This window comes from Cnephaeus nilssonii (genome assembly GCF_951640355.1).
Source record: "Cnephaeus nilssonii genome assembly, chromosome: 17".
Classification (NCBI taxonomy): domain Eukaryota; kingdom Metazoa; phylum Chordata; class Mammalia; order Chiroptera; family Vespertilionidae; genus Cnephaeus; species Cnephaeus nilssonii.
Window position 1 is genome coordinate 24,421,137 of NC_137088.1, and position 24,510 is coordinate 24,445,646.

At 43.9% G+C, this 24,510-nt stretch overlaps 1 protein-coding gene across 3 annotated transcripts in view; it reads right to left on the bottom strand.

Annotated features, from left to right (window-relative positions):
* Positions 1–583: 583 nt before the first annotated feature.
* Positions 584–24,510, bottom strand: part of BTD (biotinidase) — a 32,694-nt gene continuing 8,767 nt past the window's right edge. The window contains exons 3-5 of one of the 3 annotated variants that reach the window (XM_079794460.1): positions 7,248–7,512; positions 3,481–3,630; positions 587–2,518 (exon numbers count right to left, since the gene is read on the bottom strand). In XM_079794460.1, coding sequence (XP_079650586.1) covers positions 1,340–2,518; positions 3,481–3,630; positions 7,248–7,512 — 1,594 coding nt within the window. In that variant the 3' untranslated portion in view covers positions 587–1,339. Of the gene's footprint in view, positions 2,519–3,480; positions 3,631–7,247; positions 7,513–24,510 lie in introns of all 3 variants that reach the window. The other 2 variants (XM_079794461.1, XM_079794462.1) reach the window with 2 other exon arrangements.

Below are 24,510 nucleotides of genomic sequence, written 5' to 3' on the forward strand. Positions count from 1 at the left end.
CTAGGATCTATGCTCTTTATTTTCCTGCCTAAAAGCCAGAAAAAGGCCGGGACACTGCAGGGGGGTGAGGAAGAAATGTCTTCTTTTACCTTATGTAATTGTGCATAGGCACCTACTGTTTTTTAAAACCTAATTTAAAAAGGGGAATAGAACTAAATAGCTACAACATTGAAGAGGCAAACCACAGGCGGCTAATTATCCATCTTTAAAAATGATCCGTTTTCCACTTTAAAAATGATTGGAAACAGTTACTAGGCATAGAGTCAGATTGACTTGGAAATGTCAGATACAAGTAATACAGAAACGCGTGGCCTAACAATGTCTTCACACACTGAATACAGTGGTTTTGCATCTGGAACTAAAATGTGGGAGGTCTTTGCACTGTACCTGGTGGGCTCCCCCTGAGACACCTGCTGAGTGATGCAATGAATGAATGACCAAAGTGGGAGTTCTGGCAGTTCTGGCAACTTTTCTGCAAGAGGTACAGTGTCTCTCTGCTAATGGAAGGCGGTGGGGGGTGGGGGGGTGGGGTGGGGGAGGATTGAATTCTACCAGGCTTATTCCATCCTGCATGTTGGGCAATGGTAGGGCTCTTGCCCAAAGCTAGTGTGATTTATTAAGGCCCCTGGAATCCCTGGGTGAGACACGTTGTGCAGAAAGAATCCGATTACTCACACCTTCCTACTGGTGCCCTTTCTTCAGCACTTTTTCCAGCCCCCCTCTCTCCGGGCACGGCACCCTTTCTTCCAGTTACTGTGAGTCCTGCCGGACACATTCCCTTTACGGACAGAAAGGCAGGTGGGAGAAAAACCTCCCTTCTGTTTTTAAAGGCTGCTTCAAAACCCACATTTCTGGTGGCTCTGGTGTTAGCATTTCATCTGGATAGAATTTTGGCCGCCCGGAATGGAAAGAGGGCCCCGGGCAGCCTTTGCTTTCTGTGAGAGTTTGTTTCTTCCCTTAGAAAATGTGTGAGGCCTGTGGAATACTTGTTTGCCCTGGGTGTCACTGAACAGTAAGAACAAGGGAAACACACACACACACTCCCCACTGCCTTGTGGATGTGTACAATATAAACTGTCCTTTATTTTGTTTAACTCTCAACGCCAATTGTGTCATGAGAGATGTGCTGGAGGAAGATGTGGCTTGGAAAAGATACAGGTGGGTAGAAAATACAAAAAAAAAAAAATGGCTCAATAATTTTCATGGAAGAGGAAGAGACGCTGGGGGAATCTGCCTCCCCTATTTCTTCCCCCAGCCCCCAGGATGGGCAGAGGTGGTCCCGGTGCTGTGAGCCGTGGCCTGTGTAAGTTCAGGGCTGTCTGAACATGGTAGCCAGCCCTCACTTCCCATGGTCCCTCTCATACAGCCGCCCATAGAGGGCCGCCGTCACCAGGCCAGAGGACAGTCCACGCTTCCTCAGAAAGTAGTGGTCATTCTCCCAGCCCAGCTGGTCAGGGGCTTCCAGGGTCATCCCTGAGGTCAGAAACAGAGGGAAGATATAGGAAGTACTGAAGTTACCCCACAGGTGGAACTCAAACAACCCCGTGGCCTCTGTGATCTCCTGCCCACAGGTCTCAAAGCCGAGACCGCCACACTTGACCAGGGCGCACACTTGAACATAGTAAGTGCCGTGCACGGTGTGAAGGCCGTCGAAGACCCCGAGGGCATACAGCTCTTCAGACACAGCGGGCCGCTGGTAAAGTAAATGACAGCAGAGGCCATTCGCACAGACTCGGAGGTAGCCTTCCTGGTCCCACACAGGGACCAGGGTGAAATTGTCATACATCATCTCAGCGTGAAACACGGGAGGAGCATTCATGTTCCATCTGGGGGCTCCATCACAATGGACTTCCTGAGAATCCTTCTCGCAGTAGGGATCGCCCGCCAAGAGTTTTAAAAATCTGCTATGGGATGGGTCCACTTTCTCTGTGGCATTCTCTGTACCCAGACCCTGTGGAGTTTTGGCTACCTGGGCAATTATAAGGTGACCTGTGAAGTTTTCCGTGTCATGGTGCCAGACGGACTTCAGAGGCGTGTGTATGCCACTTCCAGTCATCCCCAGAGACGGCTGGTGGATGTTAGCAGCCAGAAAGTTGACACCGAAGGCTCTGGCGAAAGCACTCTGGATCTGAATAGCTGCCAAGAGTGGGAGCTGGTTCATCCAGGCGGCCGGAAACACAATGTGCTTCACCGCGGAGTCCCCGAGGAGTTCGATGGCGGGGCGGAAGAACAATATATCAAAGCAGGTGAAGATGCCGAACTTGCCAGCAAAGGGGGTATCGAAGATAATGTGGTCCACTTGGGGTGGGGTATCAAAAGCTGCTTCAAAGTAGAGGTTGTATTTGCGGTAGCGGTCTAAGAGGGTTCCGTTACTGCTGAACACAACGTTCGTGTTAAACTGGAATCTCCCATCCCGGGGGCACCCTGGGTCACTGCGATGACAAGGCTGCTTCGTCCCGAGGTTGGCCACCAGGAACATCCCTCCCTGGATGGCCATACAACTCAGGCGCTGGAGGACCTGGAGGGGAAAATAAGGTATAAACGAATGTATAAGTAAATGGATTTTTTAACACTCTGCCTTTGGCCATATAATTTTAAAATAGAAAAGTACCTGTATTGTGTCTATCATATATAAAGAGCTATCAGAAATCAATAAAAAGCAACCACTACTGAAATTGTACAAAGGATAAGACCTCAGAGAAGAACAAATACAAATGGCCAACACACGTCTGAGAAGATGCTCAACCTTGTTAGTACTAAGGAAATGCCAATTAAAATAATGGAGATATTTTTTTACCTTCATAAGATTAGCAGAAATACAAAAGATTATTCTATCTTACATGGACCAAAAGAGTGGGAAAACAGGCACTCATACACTGTCACTGGGGATGTAAAGTGAAATAAAAATCTTTAAAACAATTTAAACTATCCTTCTGCTGAGAAATTCCATTTCTAGGACTCTCACCTTTCAGAAAAAGTTAGACATGTTTACAAAAATATGTGTACAAGGATATTCATTGAGTCACTGTTTATAATAGCAAGAGTTAAAAAAGAACAAGCATATAGCAGGTTTAAAAAAGGATATCAATTATAAAATTCATAGAAAAGAACAGATATAGTTGGATGCACATCAAATTGTTGATGGCAGTTTCTCGTGGAAGGAAAGTAGGATGAGGGTGTGGTGTAGTGAAGGCTGGCTTTCATTTATTTATTTATTTGCTCTATAAGCATATATTCGTGTATTTCTTGCATAACTGATAAATAGAACGATCCATAGATGAGTAAATGGCTCGTGATATCTGACGTTCTTTAACAGGATAAATGTGTGGCACACGAAGTTTGGGGAGTTGGGGTTTCATTTCTTAGGATCCTAGGGTCTCCTTTCAGTCTCATTTCACACGTCTTGGCTTTTGGCCCCTGGCTTGGTTCATCTTTGGATGCCTTTGGCCGACTGAGAGGACGGCTGGGACACTCACACACCTCCGTGTCATTGAATCGGTGGGGCTCCAGGCATGGGTTCCACCTGACCCACGGGGGAGACGGCATGAAGTCCAAAAATGGGTAAATGGATGCTCTTGTAAAGTTGAATCCATGAATGCCATCTTCTGGAAACACTATAATCTGTACACCCTGTAAGTCAAAAACATCCAAGTATACAGTATGTTATCAGATCATGGGAAGTACCACTTCATTCATTCATTCATTCCTTCATTCATCTGACAGTCATCACAATTGCTGTGTACCAGGCAGGACCCAGAGGTTAAAAACTGGTGGCTGAACTTAGTCTTGGGGGAGCCGTCTCACTTACCCTAATTTTGAGGGAACAAAGACAAAGTCCTCTGGGAACAACCATGTAGCTGGGGGCATATCCAGGGAAGGAGGGTTGAAGGAAGCAGGGGTTTGACAGCAAACAGTTAGGGGTTTGGAGTTCTTGGCGGTGCTGTAGGAGATAGGGCCAACTACAAAAGGCCGTGAGTATTGGGCTCATTAACAGATGTGGAATCTCCAGTCCAGTAGTTTTTAACCTCATTGTGCACTAAAATCAGATGCAGAACTTCTGAAAAACACTCCTGTGTGGGGGTAATGCCGGGGTCCACACTCAAGTCTGCTTCCATTGATTATGGATGGGGTCCTGGTCACAGTGTTTGTTTAAATGTTCCCAGGTGATTCTAACATGCAGCCAAGGCTGGGACCCACTGGGCTGGTGGGTAAGAGTCAAGCGTGTTGATTTCAGCATAGAAACAAGGACTTGCTCTAACTTGCAATTCTCCAACTGGGCATTAGGAGGCTCCCTTCGGAATCCTGCCCACACTACAAGCCTTTTCCCACACCTGGAGACACCTGGGCTCCCTGTGATGCCTCAGCAACCTATGAAAATCCAAACAAACTGGACAGCCCTCGGCTCTCAGGACCAGGGCCTCACGCTTCTGCTATTCTCCACTTCCGTGGCTTCAGATGTCAAGCCTGGGACATTGCCCCAAAGTGAAAGTGGGGAGGAAGGCAGAGGAGGCATGAATAATCAAAAATAATGGGCCATATGAGTCACTAATTTCTGGAATGCACTGAAAACTTCCTTTATACATTTTTTTCTGGTTATAAAAGCTTCAAAAGTTTAACTATAGAAAACTTGGAAGACAGAAAATATAAAGTAAGAATTCAGAATCCTGTGACATAAAGATACTTATTGTTAATACGTTGGCTATTTTCATTCTTTGTGTGTGTCTAATTGAGATAATAAGTAAGAGTTTTCCATCGTGACTTTCTCACTACATAAAACATCAAGACTACAAAGATACCATAATTTGTAATGGCCACATTTAATTTAAGAGGACACCACAGTCTATTCTCTATTGAAAGGTTGAATTAATTTTTGTAATAAAAAGAAAACAGTGGTGACCATCTGCATACAGGGTGTTCAAAACACTTCGTGAATGAGTGTTGTACACAAATCTTTGATTGGATCTCTGATTATTTTTTTATTGGATCTTTGATTATAAGTGAAAGTACTATGTCAAAGGTAGGAGAAGTTGTATGTTCTTAACATACATTGCCAAATAGCTTTCCAGAAAAATTATACCAATGGACACTCCTGCAGCAGAGTATGAGATGAATATAAGAGAACATTTTCGCAAACTTGAAAATAAAGCAAGAGGAAGAATATAAGCCTTTCCAAGATATACTAGGGCAGTGGTCGGCAAACTGCGGCTCGCGAGCCACATGCGGCTCTTTGGCCCCTTGAGTGTGGCTCTTCCACAAAATACCACGGCCTGGGCAAGTCTATTTTGAAGAAGTGGCGTTAGAAGAAGTTTAAATTTAAAAAATTTGGCTCTCAAAAGAAATTTCAATCGTTGTACTGTTGATATTTGGCTCTGTTGACTAATGAGTTTGCCGACCACTGTAGGGTATTAATTAACCTCACTCAAAGACTATTTCTCTAGTGAATGTACCACTGTTTGACTTTGCTGTTTAATAAAGACCAATTTTACTGCCCCTCAGGACATTGGTCAGTTTTGTATCTATTGACAAATTCACTTCCACATTCATCTGACACACACTATCCTCAGTTAAACGAGCTTTATCATCTTACTGGTTCCTTACCAAATTAATGAGTTCAATAAAAGCTTTGACACATGCTCATTCTGTATTTATATGACTCATGGTTTTAACTTTTTGAAAATTATACTTGACTTCCTTTAGTAAAAACAAAACTTTGAGAGTACTGAATTGTTTTTTTTTAATGGAAAATGACATTGAAGTTATGTATAGATATTAGATTAATATTAAAATTGAGTTGGATGTCCTGAGGACATATCTGCCAGCAATGAAAAGAGGAACCAAACCTGAGCTGGGGCAGAATGTTGGGTCTGATGTATTACCAATCCTTTGCAGGAACATTTAGGAAGTAGGTAACATTCCTGATAAGTGACTTGGGCAACTTTCTGATAACTCATTGAGATCAAGAACTCCTGAGGAATTATGGTTGCCAACCCAGGAGACTGACCAGTTTAATATCTTTAAGCTGGACTCCTTTTCATCCCGACCTGTGGGACGGGAGCTCGGGGCCAGGGAGGATGTTTAAGGAGAAACCGGATGTCAGTTTGGGAACAATAGAGAGGAGTGTCGCCCATCAGAAGCTGCACCAGGTCTCTAAGTTCCCTTCCAACATTAGTTGTGTGTGTGTGTGTGTGTGTGTGTAAGTGCGCGTGCTCACGTGCCTTGTAAGCTAAAATTTTTCAATGTAGTCACCGAGAGTGCTGTCCAGGCAGTCCTGTCCACCCTGACCAGAGACAGGGACCATCTAGGGCAGGACCTGTCGGCATGACTGGTTCTGTCCCCTAAACTCCCAGACACAGGGACATTCTTCTCACGTGGAGGCAGAACAGGGCTTCCTCCAGCAGCTGGGCTTCCCACCCCACCAACAGGGTTAAACCCCAAACTTCCCTTTGCTTATGGGTTTCCCATCAGGGCATTTTCTTATAGTAACATCTGGCACCGACATTCCCTCTGCCCCACCCTTCCTGGCAGGCGCTGGCAACGCGGGCCAAGCAGGAAGCCTCCACAAAGGCTGGCACCGAGCTCCCTTTGTGCCTTTGGGCTCAGCTCTGTCTGCACTGAGTTCCCAGGACTGTTCACGGCCTGGCCCCGAGACCAGAAATAAACCCCAAATCATCTGAAGGCAGCAAACAGCAGTTAGGTGGAGGCCTCCTATTTCAGAGCAACTCAGAATGCCTCAGAGGGCAGGAGACGCCACCGTGCCTGGTGGTTTTCAGATTTCCTGCACATCGGAATCCCCTGGGAAGCCTTAAAAATCCCAAGGCCCAACCCGCCAGCCCACAGCCCATCCAGCTCTGCAGGCGTTGGACCCAGGACCCACGCTTGTTTAAAACCCGCCAAGCAATTCCTCCACTGAGTCACATTCGAGACCAGGGACCCAGCCCTGGCTTCTGAGACTTGCAGTGGAAAGCATCGCCCGGGGGTCTTGCTAACACGTAGGTCTGATTCAGCAGGCCTGGGACGGGGCCCGCATTCTGCATGTCCCACAGGCTCGGGAGGGCTGCTGCTGCCGCCGCTGGTCCACAGACCGCTCTCTGAGCAGCCGCGCTCTCGCCAACCGTCTGCTTCAGCTCAGCTTCAGCCCCCGTGCCGCCTCTGCAGAGGGGCTGCAGGGACCCCTGACCCCGGGCTACCGGGCAGCTTCCCTGGTTCTGGGAGACAAGCTGGGGCTCTGCCCCTGGAGCACGCCTTGCCTTTTGGGCTGCGGTCGTCACTTGCTGCTCATAGATGTCCAGGTTCTGGTTCATCAGCTCCAAGGCCTGCTTGCGGCTGGTGAGAGCTAGAGGGTTTGGGCTGGAGATCAAATGGTGCTCGTACACCGCGGCCACGTAATGTCCGGTGTCGCCGTGCTCCGCCACGCCGTGCTCCCCGGTGTGGGCTCCCAGGGCCGCCGCGTAACAGCCGCAGAGGAAAAGAGCGAGGGGACTGCAGGCTCCAGGCATGATGGAGACCGTAAATCTGGAATGCAATGAGGCCCGGGGAAGACAGCTGAGTAAAGAATCCTGCCAGGAACTTCGCTTTTGCCACTGTGATTTATTAATTCCCAGCAATTAACCTCACCCGCCGTGGTGCTGCCGCTCAAAGAGTTTGTCTCATGTTCCTAATAAAGGGGTATGTGTTTCTCTCCAAACACGTAGCCGTGTTTAAAATGGCTCACTGTGTTAATAGTCTGGTTTTAGAACATTTCCAAAACAGACCCAGTGTCTGCGTCACTAATCTCTCCTCTGGCTGCACACTTACACTTTGGGCAACAATAATTATTCCGATTGTTTCACATGATTCTGGGACATAGTCCACATCCCACAGCCTGCCCTTTATGCACACAAGCATACTACAGGTCAATCACCCGTACCAGCTATGGCTGTCGTGATTCTAGTAACACAGCTTGGCTTTCCTGGTCGTAAAAACGGGGTAGATTAAAAGTCTCCCTGCATTCCTTTGGTTAGTAATGAACATGAAAGGTAAGGCTCCCTTTACTCAGCATCTCATTCTTTATTTGGTGCAGAAAAACTGCTGAATTCCACATGAATGCCAGGATGGACTCTGTTATGAATAGATTAGAGGCCTGGTGCATGAATTTGTGCATGGTTGGGGTCCCTCAGCCTGACCGGCAATCAAGGTCTATGGGGGGGCCGGCCGGTAGGGGGGAAGGGACCACAGGAGGTTGGCCTGCCAGCCCCCCAAATCAGGGCCCGGGAGGTGGGATCGCAGGAGGTTGGCCAGCCAGGCCCCGATCCCCCATCGGGGCCAAGGGTGGGGGGGCTGGCCGGCTGGGGGGAGGGGCTACGGGAGGCTGGCCAGCAGGCCGGGGGAGGGAGCCACAGGAGGATGGCTGTAGGAGTGCACTGACCACCAGGGGGCAGCTCCTATGTTGAGCTTCTGTCCCCTGGTGGTCAGTGCGTGGTCGTTCTGGTTGTTCTGTCATAACGTTCGCTTAGGCTTTTATATATATAGATAACAAGTAGTCTCCCAACCACACCATGACTTTTTCCTCCTTGAACTTGACAATTGTCATTGCCCATCATCACTTCTCAACCTCCGTCTCTGTGACTCCAAAACTCTTACTGGAAAGTATACTCATTTGGAAAGAAAATCTTTTTGCAGTGACAAAATGCCATTTTCTAGAAAATAAACTAGAAATTTCTAGAAAGTGAACTCAGCTTTGTACTTCCTACCATAAGAGATTAAAAGTAAATTATGAATTATGTCACTTCTATGTACTTTTTTCCCCCCAAAATAGGAATTTTTAATTCCCCCCCCCCCTGCTTTATATTGATTTTATTCGTGTGACACTGGTTAACAAAATTATACAAGTTTCAGGTGCACAATTCTACAACACATCATCTGTACACTGTATTGTATGTTCACCACCCTAAGTCAGGTCTCCGTCCATCACCATTTATCCTCCCTCCCTCCCCGCAAATCGCTCTCCCTCTCCCCAATCACCACACTGTCCATTATGTGTACTAAGTGTTTTAGCGTGTAGAGTCCAATTCTGCCTTGAAAATCAGCCTGGCCTCAGCTTGATTCACCCAGTGGTGTGCGAAGGCCCAGCCACATGCTCTGTGGAGATGTGCTGGGGCTGACCAACTGCCCAGGAATCCGGATTAAACACCAAGAGAACAAAGACAAATCGAGGAATCATATTGCTGCTCTTTCAAAATAAAATGATGCCCTGCCCAAGTTTGACTCATCCTGTGTTTGCATTTCAAAACCAAATTCTCCAGCTGCAAATTTCTTTTCCTTTTTTTTTCTTCTCAAACGTTCCAGAACCAAAAGTAACCATAATTATTTTCAGCAACAGAACAAGGACTAGGGATGCTCAGTTATTATCCTCAGAAAATCAAATACTTCTCCAAATAAGGCATTCTGCCCCCCAACCCTGCCTGCCCCCTCTCACACTGTGACTTCTTCCCCCAGGGAATAAATGTACCATCCAAATACCAAACCCCAGGACTTGTTGCCATTCCTCTGGGACACTGTCCACAATGTTTTAAGATTGGAACAAGGGGCCTTTGAGTGAGCAGTCACGAGATTTTGAGAAGAAACAAAAGTATAATTGATAAGTTTTCTTATCTAAATTTTGCCTCTGAAGACCAGCAAAGAATAATTTTTAAAGTCTCACAATCTATTTTCCATCCCATCTCTGCTTTCATAATGATGATAATGGGGAGTGGTTTTGGGGGGAAACTTGCATTTTCAAAGTCATAGTCACAATATTTCTAAAGTATAAGGCTATGGCCTCACCAAGAAGTGGGGAAACTGAGGCTGGGGTGTGTGTGTGTGTGAGAAAGCATTCGAACCAGTGCCTGGTGGAGGCGGGTCAGGAGTCCCTGGGGCCAAGAGTGGCGCTCACAACAGCCCCCTTTCTCAACGAAGAGCTGTTACCACAGGTCTGGGAACACAGAACGTTTGTTGAAGTCTCACAGACTTGCAAGCCAGCAAAACAAGGAAACTGTGGAAACAGCAAGATATCACATTACCCTCCAGCCTGAGAAAATAAAATTTAGCTTATTTGCAAAAGGAGCCAGGTAGGAGAGCAGTAAGTGGCACTTATTTGTGCGTGAACAGAGGTGGGTGATAATAAGAGGTTATGCAGATTCAACCAGGTATTCATGCTTGAAAGAAGCAAGCTTAATGAGGTAGGGGAGAATGAGTAATGACAATAAAAATAGGAACAACGGTTTGCTCTTCTGAAGAGTGGGGGAAATAGCCAATAGCTGCCATTTTAACCGAATTTGCAAATGCTGGTTTTCCCTCTTTATCTGACACTACACGACTGTCTCCGGAAAAACCAAACAAGGTCGAGGCAGGGACTCCTCTGAAGGGCACAGCAGGTGGGAACGGAATGGGCAGTTTCCAGTGGTTGCCAGATGCTGGCTCCTGATGCCTGCACAGTGGGCTGGGGATGTGGGGGCTTCCTGGAAACAAGGGGGCTCTGGAAAGTCACGAGGTCCTTGGAGATCCAGCAACTGATCCACCTTCAGAGCTGGCCAGGACCTGGACCATAAACAAGATGGCCGCTAGAAGGACGTGCTTGTCTATACAGGTAGCTATGCTCCCCTTGCATTGGAGGGCACTTGACAGGTGAGGCTGACCTTCAGGAAGGGTCCAGCATGAATGCACCACTGAGGTCACACGTGCTTCCACACCCTGCTTGGCATGCTCTGGGATGGGAGCATCGGCCTGTGAGATGCCCTGAATCCCGCTGCTAGGAACCAGCAGCGCCAGGAGGGCTCATGCTCGACATCCCTGGGGCACCCGACTGTGTGCCAGATGCAGATGTAGGTGTCAGGGATACAGCAGTGAATAGGCCAGCCTTTCCGCGTGGAGCGCCCACTCTGGATGTATGGAAAGATGGACAACCACAATCAACTAAGTATCTAGTGTGCCAGAGGATCAATGCAGAAGACAAATAGAGGCCGTGAAGGGGGAGGAAGGACCTGGCTTGAATGAGGAACCGTTTTCATCAGTATGGTGAGGGAAGGCCTCAATGAGAAGGTGATGTCTGAAGAAGGTGAGAGAGGAGGCCATTTGGATGCCTAGGGAAGAGGGTCCCACTTGGAGGAAATGGCTCAATCAACCCATGTGTAATCTTCCTGGGTAGGTTCAAGAAACAGCAAGGAGAACAGTTGGCTGGAGCCCAGGGACCAGGGGAAGGCAGCAGAAAATGAAGTCAGAGGGAGATAAAACAGGGGACCCCTCCCTTGCCTCCACACACCTCCCTGCAGCTGGCACTGGCCTCTTTGTTCTCATCTCAGTAGAATGACAGGTGACATCCAGTTAAAGCCTGAGTCAATCATGACACTCCTCTGCTCAGAATCTTGCAGCTCCCCCACCCCCAGCCTGCAGAGTAAAAACCTGAGACCTTCCAGGGTGCCAAGAGGAAAGAGTGGGTGGACAGAACATCACTGATGGGTGAGAAGAGATCTGGAGTGACATCTTTAGCAAGCATCCTGATCTTTTAACTGCCCTAGAGAGACGCCTCTGTTTCTCATTTCAGAATGGAAAGTATTCCCCTAATACTAATCCTATCCAGGAAGGTTCTTGTGATCTAGAAGGGAAAAAAAAAAATCAAAGTCTAAATTACATGGAAATCTATTTTTCGGAAATTTGGTAACATGTCAATTACCAGATATTTTTACACCAAAGGAGCTTCTTTCCACCTTGTTAAATGATTCATCCTGATAATTAGCTGTGTTTCCTTCCTAGCCACTCTAGTACAATAGTGTCTTTTGCAATAAAACGAGAGGATTATTATTAAGGTATTCTTAATAAGATAATTTCAGAGGCAGGGATATATATTTAAAAATTATATATAGACCTACTGATCCTGTTAACAAAAGAACTTGTCACTCTACTTGTCAGGGAGAGTAACGGTCCCTCCTTGGGAAAGGAGGCAAGAAAAGTCAGCAGAGGAAATGTCACATCCTCTGGGACAAGGCCTGAGTAAGTCATTAGCAATCAGCTGGGTGTATGTTTCCATGCATATCAGACAGGAAGCCAAGAAAAACACTGTTTTACACCTATTCTTTTTTTAAAAATTATTTTATTGATTTTTTACAGAGAAGAAGGGAGAAGGATAGAGAGTTAGAAACATCGATGAGAGAGAAACATCGATCAGCTGCCTCCTACACACCTCCTACTGGGGATGTGCCCACAACTAAGGTACATGCCCTTGACTGGAATCGAACCTGGGACCTTTCAGTCCACAGGCCGACAATCTATCCACTGAGCCAAACCAGCTATGGCTGTTTTACAACTATTCTCATGAATTTTGTGATTTCCATGTTCAAATCCTTTTACATAAGGAGGAGAAATAATATCCACCCCCATTGAATTTACATAATGAATTGAAAGAAATCCCAAAAGAGATCTTTCATTTCCTAGAAAGCCTCTTGTTTTCTTCTTCTGCCCGCTGGCAATGTTAGACATGAACTCATCCATGACTGTCCTCTAGAACAAGAAGTCCCACAATGGTTCTTGCTTTAAGAGCTTTGTGCAAACCCACCCACCACCAAGACTCTTGATGTCTTAGTGGGATATGACAACTGTGAGTGGCAACTGATGATGAGGTCAAAGTTCTAAGGTTGAATTCACAAGAAACAGTGAACAAGTTACCAAGCCTCTGAGTTAAACTGGTAACTTGTAATTTCACCTTTTTAAAAATTCCAGCTATTTATTTTTCTTGGAAAAAAGAAAGTGATATGCAGAAATGTAACTTTGGACCAGGCCTTTGTCTTCAAGCCTTTTTCTGCTCTGTTGGCTAGAGTAATTTATCTTAGAGCACTAAATGCGCAATCTAGGGATCATGACTCTTGAACTTAAACATGTCATCTTTCTTTTCTCAAATGGGAAATTATCTTCATAACTTAAGTCAAATAAAACCTTTCCCTGAAATGCCCAGATGTTGAATGTAAGAAGGCTCTTTTTCATTTTGTGCAGACAGAAAAAAAGCCCCAGCTGAGACTGATTCTATAGGTTTGCTACTGCCACCCCGTGGACAAACTGAGTGTCATTCATCCAAGAACCACAATAGCAGAGAGATTCTTAAACAATAAATGGATGGCTTTTCCCCTCCTTTCTAATATGTCAGCTATCTCTTTTACAGTGAAAACATAACAAAACAAACAAAAAAAACAGAAAACATTTGACTTTCCAAGATTTGCATCTTATAAAAGCTGTTTTCTATTTGCCACATTCCCAGGACCAATTGCACCTTGTATATTCACAAGTTATAAATTTGTTGTGATTTCTTATCTTATAATCATGCACTTCAAGGATGTGGCTGGAGTACAAAGCGATGCAACCCCCAATACTGTTACAGACAGCGCGTGCATGGGGAAACCTGGCTAAGTAAAGGGAGCTATCAGGACAAAATTCTATATTGATGCCACATTGCATTTTGTATGTTACATGTTATTGTTTTTAAGCCATCTTGACATCTCATTTTATCTTCCTATCACATAAAGCAGTGAAAGCAGATGGTAAAATTCTATCTTTGTGGTGAGAGAACGCTCCAGGACTGATTAGTGGTGAGAACAGAGGAGACAGGCTCCTGGTGCAACCCTCCTAGCACATGTTGAAGAACTGGGGTAATTTATCAGTTAAACCTTCAAAGACCACCATGGAGTCTTCAATGCAGCTGGCAGAATTAAACAGAAATTCAAAGTGGCACTCCTAAGGGAAATTCCAGGTGGTCAAACCAGAGCAGGGGTTCTCAAATGTAGGCTTGACATTGGGTCCCCTGGAGGGCGTGAACATCAGGTCCCTGGATCCTCATGCCCAGACATTTTGATTCAGCAGTCTGGGGTAGAGCCTGAGAAGATGCATTTTCTTTTTTTTTTTTTAAATATATTTTATTGACTTTTTACAGAGAGGAAGGAAGAGGGATAGAGTTAGAAACATCAACTAGCTACCTCCTGCACACTCCCTACTGGGTATGTGCCTGCAACCAAGGTACATGCCCTTGACCGGAATCGAACCTGGGACCCTTGAGTCCGCAGGCCAACGCTCTATCCACTGAGCCAAACCAGTTAGGGTGAAGATGCATTTTCTAACACATTCCCAGGTGATGCTAATGCTGATTCTCCTGGCCTGGGGTCACACTTGGAGGACCACTGGGCTGGAGGATAAAGGCATGTAGAACCTACATTCTGACTCCTATCTTTCCCTCATGTAGGGAGCAGCTATAGGGTCAAGCCTTGGACTGACCTGTGGCAGGGCCACAAACAAGTCCCAGCTTGGAGGGCAGAACCCTCCTATCATAATTAAGCTTGACCTTATAGCCCTCCCTTGTTCCTTTCTAGGTAGCTAATGGGCTGTGGGAGGTGCAGCAAGTGCTGCCAAAACAAGGTGAAACTCGCAAGAACATTGTAAACATGTTGACCACTTCCCTTCTTTTGCTTTGTGTGCTCTGACCATAAAATAAAGCTTCGGCTTACAGGCCATCTCACTGGGTCCTCATCCAGGCACAAGTGAACCTACCTGGCCCCAACAGTATTCTCTTGTCTGTCTTCTTTAATCCTTCACCACCCCTCCTCAGGTTCACCCCTGGCCATGCTGGATGCGGTTCACCCTCACATCAAAGAAAAACCTGCATCTAAACCATCACCTTTATTTCCCACATGCCTCTCCAATAGGGCTGATACAATGTGGGCAGATTTCAGTGTTTCCACCATCTCTAGTGAAAATAAGCAGCAAGGTATTTAAACTAGGGAGGAGAAATCCGCCCCCCCCCTCACTCCCCAAGTATGATCCAAGTCAGTTAAAGAATTCAGAACTTATCTCTGCCTTGACAGGAATATCACTGTAAAACCAGCTTGTTACTGGTTTTCATCTGTTTAAATAAAGTTCCTGATTAAAAAAAATATAAAACAGGAGTAGTTGGTAGATAGTTTATTAGACCATTCCCTCCTGCTGTCCTTAAAGAATCAAGCCACAAGGAGTTCTACAGCTGCAAGAAAATTATTCTTCCAACAAGCTTGGGAAAGGACAGCCTCAGATGAGGCTGTATCCATCTATTTTTGACCTTATCTTTTATTTCTTCTTTGACTCAGTCATTTTTAGTAGTATGTTGTTTAATCTCCACGTATTTGTGGGTTTCTTTACTTCCTTTTTTGCAGTTGATTTCTAATTTCAAGGCTTTGTGGACAGAGAATATGCTTGGTATAATTTCAATCTTCTTGAATTTGTTGATGCTAGTTTTGTGACCCAACATATGTCTATCCTTGAGAATGTTCTATGTGCACTGGAGAAGACTGTATAATCTGATGTTCTGGGATGAAAGGTTCTGTAAATGTCAATTATGTTCATTTGGTCTAGTGTTTCATTTAAAGCTGATAGTTCTTTTTTGATTTTGTTTTGTTGGTATGTCCAAAGGTATCAATGGAGTATTCAGGTCTCCAACTATGATTGTGTTTTGATCTATTTCTCCCTTTAGTTCTGTGAGTAGTTGTTTTATAAATTTCAGTGCTCCCTCATTGGGTGCATATATATTAAAAAGCATTATGTTTTCTTGATGTAGTGTTCCCTTTATCATTATAAAATGTCCATCTTTGTCTCTTGTTATCTTGAAATCCTTGTCAGATGTAAGTATGACTTCATGTGCTTTTTTGTGGATGTTATTTGCTTGGAGAATCATTTTCCGCCCTTTTATTTTGAAACTATCTTTGTCTTCGCAGCTTAAGTGTGTCTCTTCTAGGCAACATAATGTTGGGTTTTGTTTTTTGATCCACTCTGCTACTCTGTGCCTCTTTTTTGGTGAATTCAGACCATTTACATTTAGGGAATCATTGATGTATGAGGATTTCCTATAGTCATTTTATCTTTTGTGTTCTGGAAGCTCTGTTCCTCCATTGGTTCTTTTCCTTTATGCTTCTGTCTGTTTTGTTTGGTGGTATTCCATACATCTTTCCTCTTTTTTAAAGCTATATGTCCTAGTTTGGGGATTTTTTTATGTGTGGTTACCATTAGGTTTATAAAAAATGAAGTTGCATATATATATACTGTAGTTTTTTTTAATCTTTTGAGTGCATCTAATCTTCATCTTCCTTTGTCAGTTCAAACCTTTCCCTCCTCCCCTTTTATGTTTCTGTGCTCACAAATTATCCCTGTTTATGCTGTAAGTTTTTTGGTGATCTTACTCATAGTGTTGTGACCTTATGTTCTTTTTTTCAGGTAGAATAACTTCCTTGAGTAGTTCCTGCAATGGAGGTTTTCTGGTGATAACATCCCTCAGCTTCTGTATGCCTGGGAACATCTTTATTACTCCTTCACATTTAAAGGATAATTTTGCTGGATATATTATTCGTGGCTGTAATTTCTCTCTTTTAGACGTTTGAATGTTTGGTTCCACGCTCTCCTGGCTTGTAGAGTTTCTGTTGAGAAGTCAGATTAAATTCTGATGGTGAAGCATAGTAACCTCCATCTTGTATAAAACTGCTATTTGAATTCTCTGCTATTGTTAGATAGTCCCTAGTCCTGTAAACTCTTGTCATTGTAAACTCTGTCACTTTAAGACAGTCTCTTATTCTATAAAAATGACTTTGTTTTTAGTTCAAATAATAGAAAAAGATAAACTTAACTGTCTGACATTGCAAGCTAGCCATCCAATGTAATAAACTAATACTGATAATAATTATGCCAAGTAAAAACTCATTATGTATTCAAGGTTACAATTGTCTGTAACCATAACTCACACAGAGAGAGCCCTTTGTAATTTCTGCAAACAAAGAGGCTTGGAAAGTATAAATACAGAAAAACTTCCTGTATGAGTTGCTCAGAGATTTGGAAAAAGACACTTCCCTCTGGGCCGAGCACAATAAACAACTCCTAATTAATTGGCTCATTAAGGTGTCTTGTATCTCATTTGCTAATTTACGATACAACAATGGGACTTCCTTTGTAGGTCACTTCCTTCTTTTCCCTGCCTGGCTGCTTTGAGGATTTTTTTCTTTGTCATTAATTTTTGACAGCTTTAATACCAAGTGCCTTGGAGAGTGCCTCTTTGGATTGAGGTAACTAGATGTTCTGTTTGCTTCTTGGATTTAAGGATCTAGTTCTTTCCATAGATTTGGGAAGTTCTCATCCACTATTTGTTTTAATAGACTCTCCATTCCATGCTTCCTCTCTTCCTCCTCCTCAATGCCTATAATTCTAATATTGCTTTTTCTGATGGAGTCATTTAGATCTCGGAGAGTTCTTTCCATTTTCTTTATTCTCAGGTCTCTCTCTTCTTCCCTCTGCATCATTTCTTTATTCCTATCTTCAATATCACCAGTTTTTTCCTCTTTCTGGTTGGTTCCGTTTTCTATGCTCAATGGTTCACTCTTAATCTCAATTGCATGCTTCATTTCCAGGGTTTCTGATTGGTTCTTTTTTAAAGTTTCAATTTCCTTGGTAAAATACTTGTTTTATTCATTCGTTTTCTGAGTGCACTGAATTGTGTGTCAGTATTTTCTCTCATTTTGTTGGTTATTTTCAGAACTGCAATTTTGGGGATTTTTCATTTTCTTTTTTTTTTTAATTTCTTCATTGATTAAGGTATTACATATGTGTCCTTATTCCCCCATTAACACCCCCCCCCCCATACTCCCCACTCATGCCCTCACTGCCTGTTGTCTGTGTCCATTGGTTAGGCTTATATGCATGCATACAAGTCCTTTGGTTGATCTCTCCCCTTTACTCTCACCCTCCCCTACCTTCCCTCTGAGGTTTGATGGTCTGATCGAAGTTTCTCTGTCTCTGGATCTGTTTTTGTTCATCAGTTTATGTTGTTCATTATATTCCATAAATGAGTGAGATCATGTGATATTTATCTTTCTCTGACGGGCTTATTTCACTTAGCATAATGCTCTCCAGGTCCATTCATGCTGTTGCAAATGGTAAGAACTCCTTCTTTTTTACTGCAGCGTAGTATTCCATTGTGTAGATGTACCACGGTTTTTTAATCCACTCATCTGCTGATGGGCACTTAGGCTGTTTCCAAACCTTAGCTATGGTGAATTGTGCTGCTATGAACGTAGGGGTGCATATATCCTGTCTAATTGGTGTTTCTAGTTTCTTGGGATATATTCCTAGAAGTGGGATCACTAGGTCAAATGGGAGTTCCATTTTTAGTTTTTTGAGGAAACTCCATACTGTTCTCCACAGTGGCTGCACCAATCTGCATTCCCACCAGCAGTGCACGAGGGTTCCTTTTTCTCTGCATCCTCGCCAGCACTTGTCGTTTGTTGGTTTGTGGATGATAGCCATTCTGACAGGTGTGAGATGGTACCTCATTGTCGTTTTGATTTGTATCTCTCGGATGATTAGTGACTTTGAGTATGTCTTCATATGCCTCTTGGCCTTCCTTCTGTCTTCTTTCCAAAAGTATCTATTTAGGTCCATTGCCCATTTTCTGATTGGGTAGTTTATCTTCCTTTTGTTAAGTTGTATGAGTTCCTTGTAAATGTTGGAGATTAAGCCCTTATCGGTGATAACATTGGAAAATATGTTCTCCCATGCAGTGGGCTTTCTTGTTTTGTTGATGGTTTCTTTTGCTGTGAAAAAGCTTTTTATTTTGATGTAATCCCATTTAGTTTTCATTTTCTTTCTGGTCATCATATTACTGTGGTTCCTTATGGTATTTGCTGTCCTTTAATTTCGCATTTATCTCTGAAGATGTATTTCTACTGTTTTCCAGTAGATGGCATTGAATTGTACGATTTTTACCTCTATGGTCTCCCAGTCTTAAAAACAGTTAAACTGGGCAGCTTGGGAGTGAGGTCTGTTTTGCTTTCACCATAATGGTGACCCCTGACTTCCATGGGGTCCCACCTCAAGCACCCTTTCTGGGAATCAGTCACAGAGGGAAATAGCAATTCTACTGCAACAGCTCTTGGTTTATGGATAATATGCTCCTGGACCCGACTCCAAGGACAATGGGAAGTGAGTTTTGGGAGCCCAAGTGGTGGCAGGGCTCAGTGATTCTGTTTCTTTGTCTGACACACCACCGCTCGGCCCAACAGTGGGAAGTTGCACAGCAGAACCCTGTGCTCTGTCAGGTGTCTGCTGACTTAGACACTGTTCACTCATTCACTACTGCTCACCCTGCTGGGCTGCCCCACCCACCGCAGCTCTCTGTTCCCCCCACCTGGACGAGGAAAGTGCCTGCTACCTCTGGCCTTTTCCCCTTTCCCAGGGAGCAGTGAGTTCCCAGCTGCAGGGCTGCATCTGTGGGCCGTCAGCACTTTCCTGCCTTCTTGTCTCCCAGATTATTCCCGGTTGTCCTCCTTTATTTGTTTCAGTGCACGGGTCTCTCAGGTGTGTGTCTGTGTTGAACAGGGATTTCTTTGTTGATTTATAATTGGTTAACTTGTTAAAATCTCAGGGGGAGAGGAAAAGATGCTCCCTTACATTGCCATTCCTCGGACTTCACTCTCTTTATAGGTTTTATAGAGCGAGGAAGGGAGAGGGAGAGAGAGATAGAAACATTGATGAGAGAGAATCATTGATTGGCTGCTTTCTGCACACCCCCTACTGGTGATCAAGCCCCCAAAACAGGCATGTACCCTGACCAAGAATCAACAGGCAACCTCTTGGTGCATGGGACGATGCTCAATAACTGAGCTATACTAGCCAGGCCTTATCTACTTTTCAGGGAAATTCTCCTCAACATTCAAGGAAAAGATACATTGTGTGTCTTTTTTTTGTGTGTGTGTGTGTGTCTTTTTTTATACAGACATATTTATACATACATATTTTATACAAGCTGTTCCAAAAATATTTTAAAGACAGTATAACCTTGATAGACAAGGATAATCCAAGAAAGGAAAATAATGGTTGACTCTCACTCTTAAACACAAATGCAGAAAGCCTAAATAATAATGAATGAGTAATGTATGAGAAAAAAATCATCATGACCAAGTTCGATATATCACAAGAAATGAGTCATTTAATGAGAAAATATATCAACTTAATTCACCACATTAACTGATTAAATGAAACAATAATGCTACTTATTAGTACTCTTAACGATATTGTACTGGAGGACATAGTGCAATAAGACAAGAAAAAGAAATATAAAAGATACAAGAACAGTAAAAGAAGAAACAAAACTTTAACTTTTGATATGATTATCTACAAAGAAACCCAAGAGAGTCTATAAGCAATGATCATTAATAATATGTAGTGAAGTAGTTAGACTTAAGACCAACATATGAAAATTAATTGCATTCTAATATATTGCTTCTTCCAAACTAGAAAATGGAAATAAATTAAAAAGTAAGAAACTTATGCCTGGGCTGGTTTGGCTCAGTGGATAGAGTGTCAGCCTATGGACTGAAGGGTCTTAGGTTCGATTCCGGTCAAGGGCACATGCCTGGGTTGCAGGCTCGATCCCCAGTAGGGAATGCACAGGAGGCAGCCGATCAATGATTCTCTCTCATCATTGATGTTTCTATCTCTTGGGCTTAATGGCCCAAGGCAAGGGCAGAAATCCAGCTTTTCTTTAGGTTAGACCAAGCATGTCAAACTCAAAGGCTAACATGGGCCAAATAAACAAGGTTTAAGTTTATGTGGGCTGCAAAAAAACAAAAGCTTCAATTTTCATAGACACGTAGGTTTATTTCAATAGAGGCATGCTGAACACAAAGGGCTGAAATGAATGAGTAATCATTTTTATAAAAATTAATATTTTTCTTGAACATTAACTTACCAGACACTGAATAACTGCACAAATTAATAAGCGTAACTCAAATAAACCTATTTTTCTTGTTCTCCCAAAGCGAAATATCTCCTGTTGCGCAAACCAAACAAGTCAGTGCAAGACTAATGACAAGGCAATCGGCTGCTAAAATATTCGCTGCTAGTATTAGTGGAGAGAAATGGTGTGCTTGCGCATAAGGCACATAAGGGAAATGAATGCAACACGATTATAGTAATCAGTCATTAGTGAACATTGTAGTTTGTTACTAATAATTATGTATAACAGGATATTGTAAAAATTAAGTTATGACCTTTTTATTAAAATGTTTTTTACATACCGTTATAATGGCTGGGCTGCAAAAATATTCGTTGTGGGCTGCATGCAGCCCCGGGCCGCGAGTTTGACATGCTTGGGTTAGACAGTAACTGGGAAAAACTCCCACAGCCTGTCCACTGGTAATGAGAATTAAATCTGTTTATGATGGTTGCTTTTTAAAAATATATATATTTCTTTATTGATTTCAGAGAGGAAGGAAGAGGGAGAGAGAGATAGAAACATCAATGATGACAGAGAATCATTGATCAGCTGCCTCCTGCATGCCCCCTACTGGGGATCGAGCTCGAAACCCAGGCATGTGCCCTTGGCTGGAATCGAACTGGGGACCCTTTAGTCCACAGGCCAATGCTCTATCCACTAAGCCAAACTAGCTAGGGCTGATAGTTGCTTTTTAAGGTTTTGCTTCAAGCCTCTCTCTCAGCTTTAGTACTTTGACGTTCATAAATTTAATGAGAAGCAAACAAAATCAATTTAACCTGTTTTATTCAAAAAGCCATTTTATTATATTACTAGAGGCCCAATGCACGAAATTCGTGCGAGAGTAGGCCTTCCTCCCCCTGGATGCCAGCACTGGCTTCCCTCTGCACCCAGGACTTGGGCTTCCCTCCGGCTGCCAGCAGGCACCCGGGACCCGGGCTTTCCTCCCAGCCCCAGCTTTGTCCGGAAGGTCATCTGGTCTAATTAGCATATTACACTTTTATTATTATAGATTTTTATTATATTACATATTACATTATATTTATGTTGATATATTTCATACAGCATATTTCCTAATGTGCCATTTTCGATGTTGGTTTTAAAAATAGTGTTCTGCACTGGCTGGTTTGGCTCAGTGGATAGAGCATTGGCCGGAGGACTGGAGGGTCCCGGGTTCGATTCCAGTCAAGGGCGCATGCCTGGGTTGTGGGCTTGATCCCCAGTAGGGGACATGCAGGAGGAAGCCAATCAATGATTATCTGTCATCATTGATGTTTCTCTCTCTCTCTCTCCTCCCTTCCTCTCTGAAATCAATAAAAAATATATATATTTATTTTAAAAAATAAAAATAGTGTTCTACATAAATTTTGTTTTCTTATTTTTTCCTCCTTTTTGTTTGTATTTAAGATATTTCATTTCAGTTTTCTCTTCTATTTCAGCCATTCTATAATGTATCACAAAACCTCTAATCCATTTCTTCATTTGATAGCCAAACACTTCACATTTTTTACAATGCATAGTATTCCATTGTGTAAATGTACCATAACTTAAAAAAAAAGTTTTTCTTTATTTTGGAGAATAAGGAAGAGAGAGAGAGAAACATCAATGATGAGAGAGAATCACTGATCAGCTGCCTCTTGCACGCCCCCTTTTGGGGATCGAACCCAAAACCCGGGCATATGCCCTGACTGGGAATCTAACCATGACCTCCTAGTTCAGAGGTCAATGCTCAACCACTTAGCCACGCTGGCTGGGCCAAAGATATCACATTTAATAAAATGTTTGTGAGACTACTTTTCACAGGTTTAGCTAGTGTTATGCTTTCAAATAATCACGAGGACTTTTAGTGTCCTTCATTTACTGAAAATAAGACATACCATCATAATATGGGGTCCTGAGGAGTTACCACCTGTAGAGCTCCTTGTTTTAAATCTTTAGAGAATATATTTTCTCCAGGTGATAGAGTAGGCAGTAAGATAGGCATGAGCAGAGCAGGAACGACAGGCCAGGTATGGAATGTCACCAAAGCCAAAAGTCCTGGGAGCCTAGCAATGGGCAAAATTGGGAAAATAAGTGTTATAGTCTAGTACCTTACCCCCAGAGTGACTTTTCCTCCCCTAGAATGTTGCTAGTCATGTGATTTAGACACCCTTAGAGAAAGAACAAATAGCTGGAGAATAGTCTTACAGACTTCCATATAAGCCCGTGCACTACCACTCCCTTAAGCATTAAGTCCTCAGGACAACGAGGTTCTGGTCAGCATCAAATAACCTTAGGAATAAAGCTTCCGGTCTGTTGACCACAGAGACAGAGTTTTGATCAAACTAGAGATAACAACTGGGCCTCAGTTGTATTTCAGCTCCAGGCCCAGAAAAGCTGCAAGGCCAGGTAGGGTGATGCCATGGCTGATATCAGGACCAGCTGTGATGACGAATGACCTGCCTTGGTACTGACCAATCAGAGACCATGACCCTGAAAGGACACGCCTGGAAAACTGATGAATATTTTATTGAGATCATCCCCTGAGACCTCCCCTGAAATTCCTGCCTTTAGAAAACAGATAAAAACCCTCAAGGCAAGGGACTGAGTGTGCACTCTTTTCTCTCTCTCTCTCTCTCTCTCTCTCTCTCTCTCTCTCAAGCTCTCCACTTTCGCCCCTTTCTTCCCTCAGGCGTGTACCTTTGCTTTCTTTTTACCAAGCTCCAAAGGCCCTTCTTTTGCCTCTACAACTTGTTTCCTGAGTCCATGCAGCCCAACTGGTTCACTTCTTCTACCTCTGTGACTTTCTAAATAAACTTGCATTCAAGTTCTTGGCTCTGAATGCTTTCTTAGCTGAACTCAAGGATAGAGGCCTAACTCTGCCATTAACACAGGCACGATATTTTCCATTCTTACGAAATTGCCTGGTTGCTTGGATATTCTTTCACCCAGATGGGAGAAAATTGCCAAATAACTCTTTCATAACCTCAGTTCCAAAACCCACAAATAGAATAATCGATATGAAAATTCTGATGACTGGCTCTGCTCTTTGGAGAGCGTGTTGGCATGTTAACCTTTAAAAAAAAATTTTTAAACCTATTTCTCTTTTGACCTTTTCCCATCAATAAACAAATTAATAAACAAAACAAAACAAAAATATAAAGGGACACAAGAAAGATGGCGACCGGCAGGAAGGTAGGGAGAGAGAGAGTGTGAGTGAGGAACCCATAGAGGAGAGTGTAGATGTGTGTGGTGTGTGTGTGTGTATGAGATAGGGTCAGTTAGATTCTGCAGGTCTTCCAAGGGGCTCCCGAACAGGGCAGCCCTAGACGGCGGAGCCCCGCGCACAAAGCGGACACTTCTCGGCGGCTGGTGCGGACGCAGAGACCACGCCATCTTGAGAAACAGAGCTGCCTGAGACTCGGATCCTGGCTTCTGACACAAACCAGGACCCTGCAGCCACTGGGGACAGAGAACTGCTATCACAGCTTCAGACCAACGGACAACAAGAATCCAGACTTCCCGGCAGATTTCCGTGAGTCAAAGAGCCTATCCCCCTCCTCGCAGGCACGCTGATAGCGCCATAGTAACTGATAGACCTGCCCCTCCCCCAAGCTGCTGAGCGCCCACAGGCGCTCGGAAAGCGCCATAGTAACTGATAGACGCGCCCTTTGCCCAAGCTGCTCACAGGCGCGTGCACAGACAGCGCCATAGTAACTGATAGACCCGCCCCTGGCCCAAGCTGCCGAGCTTTG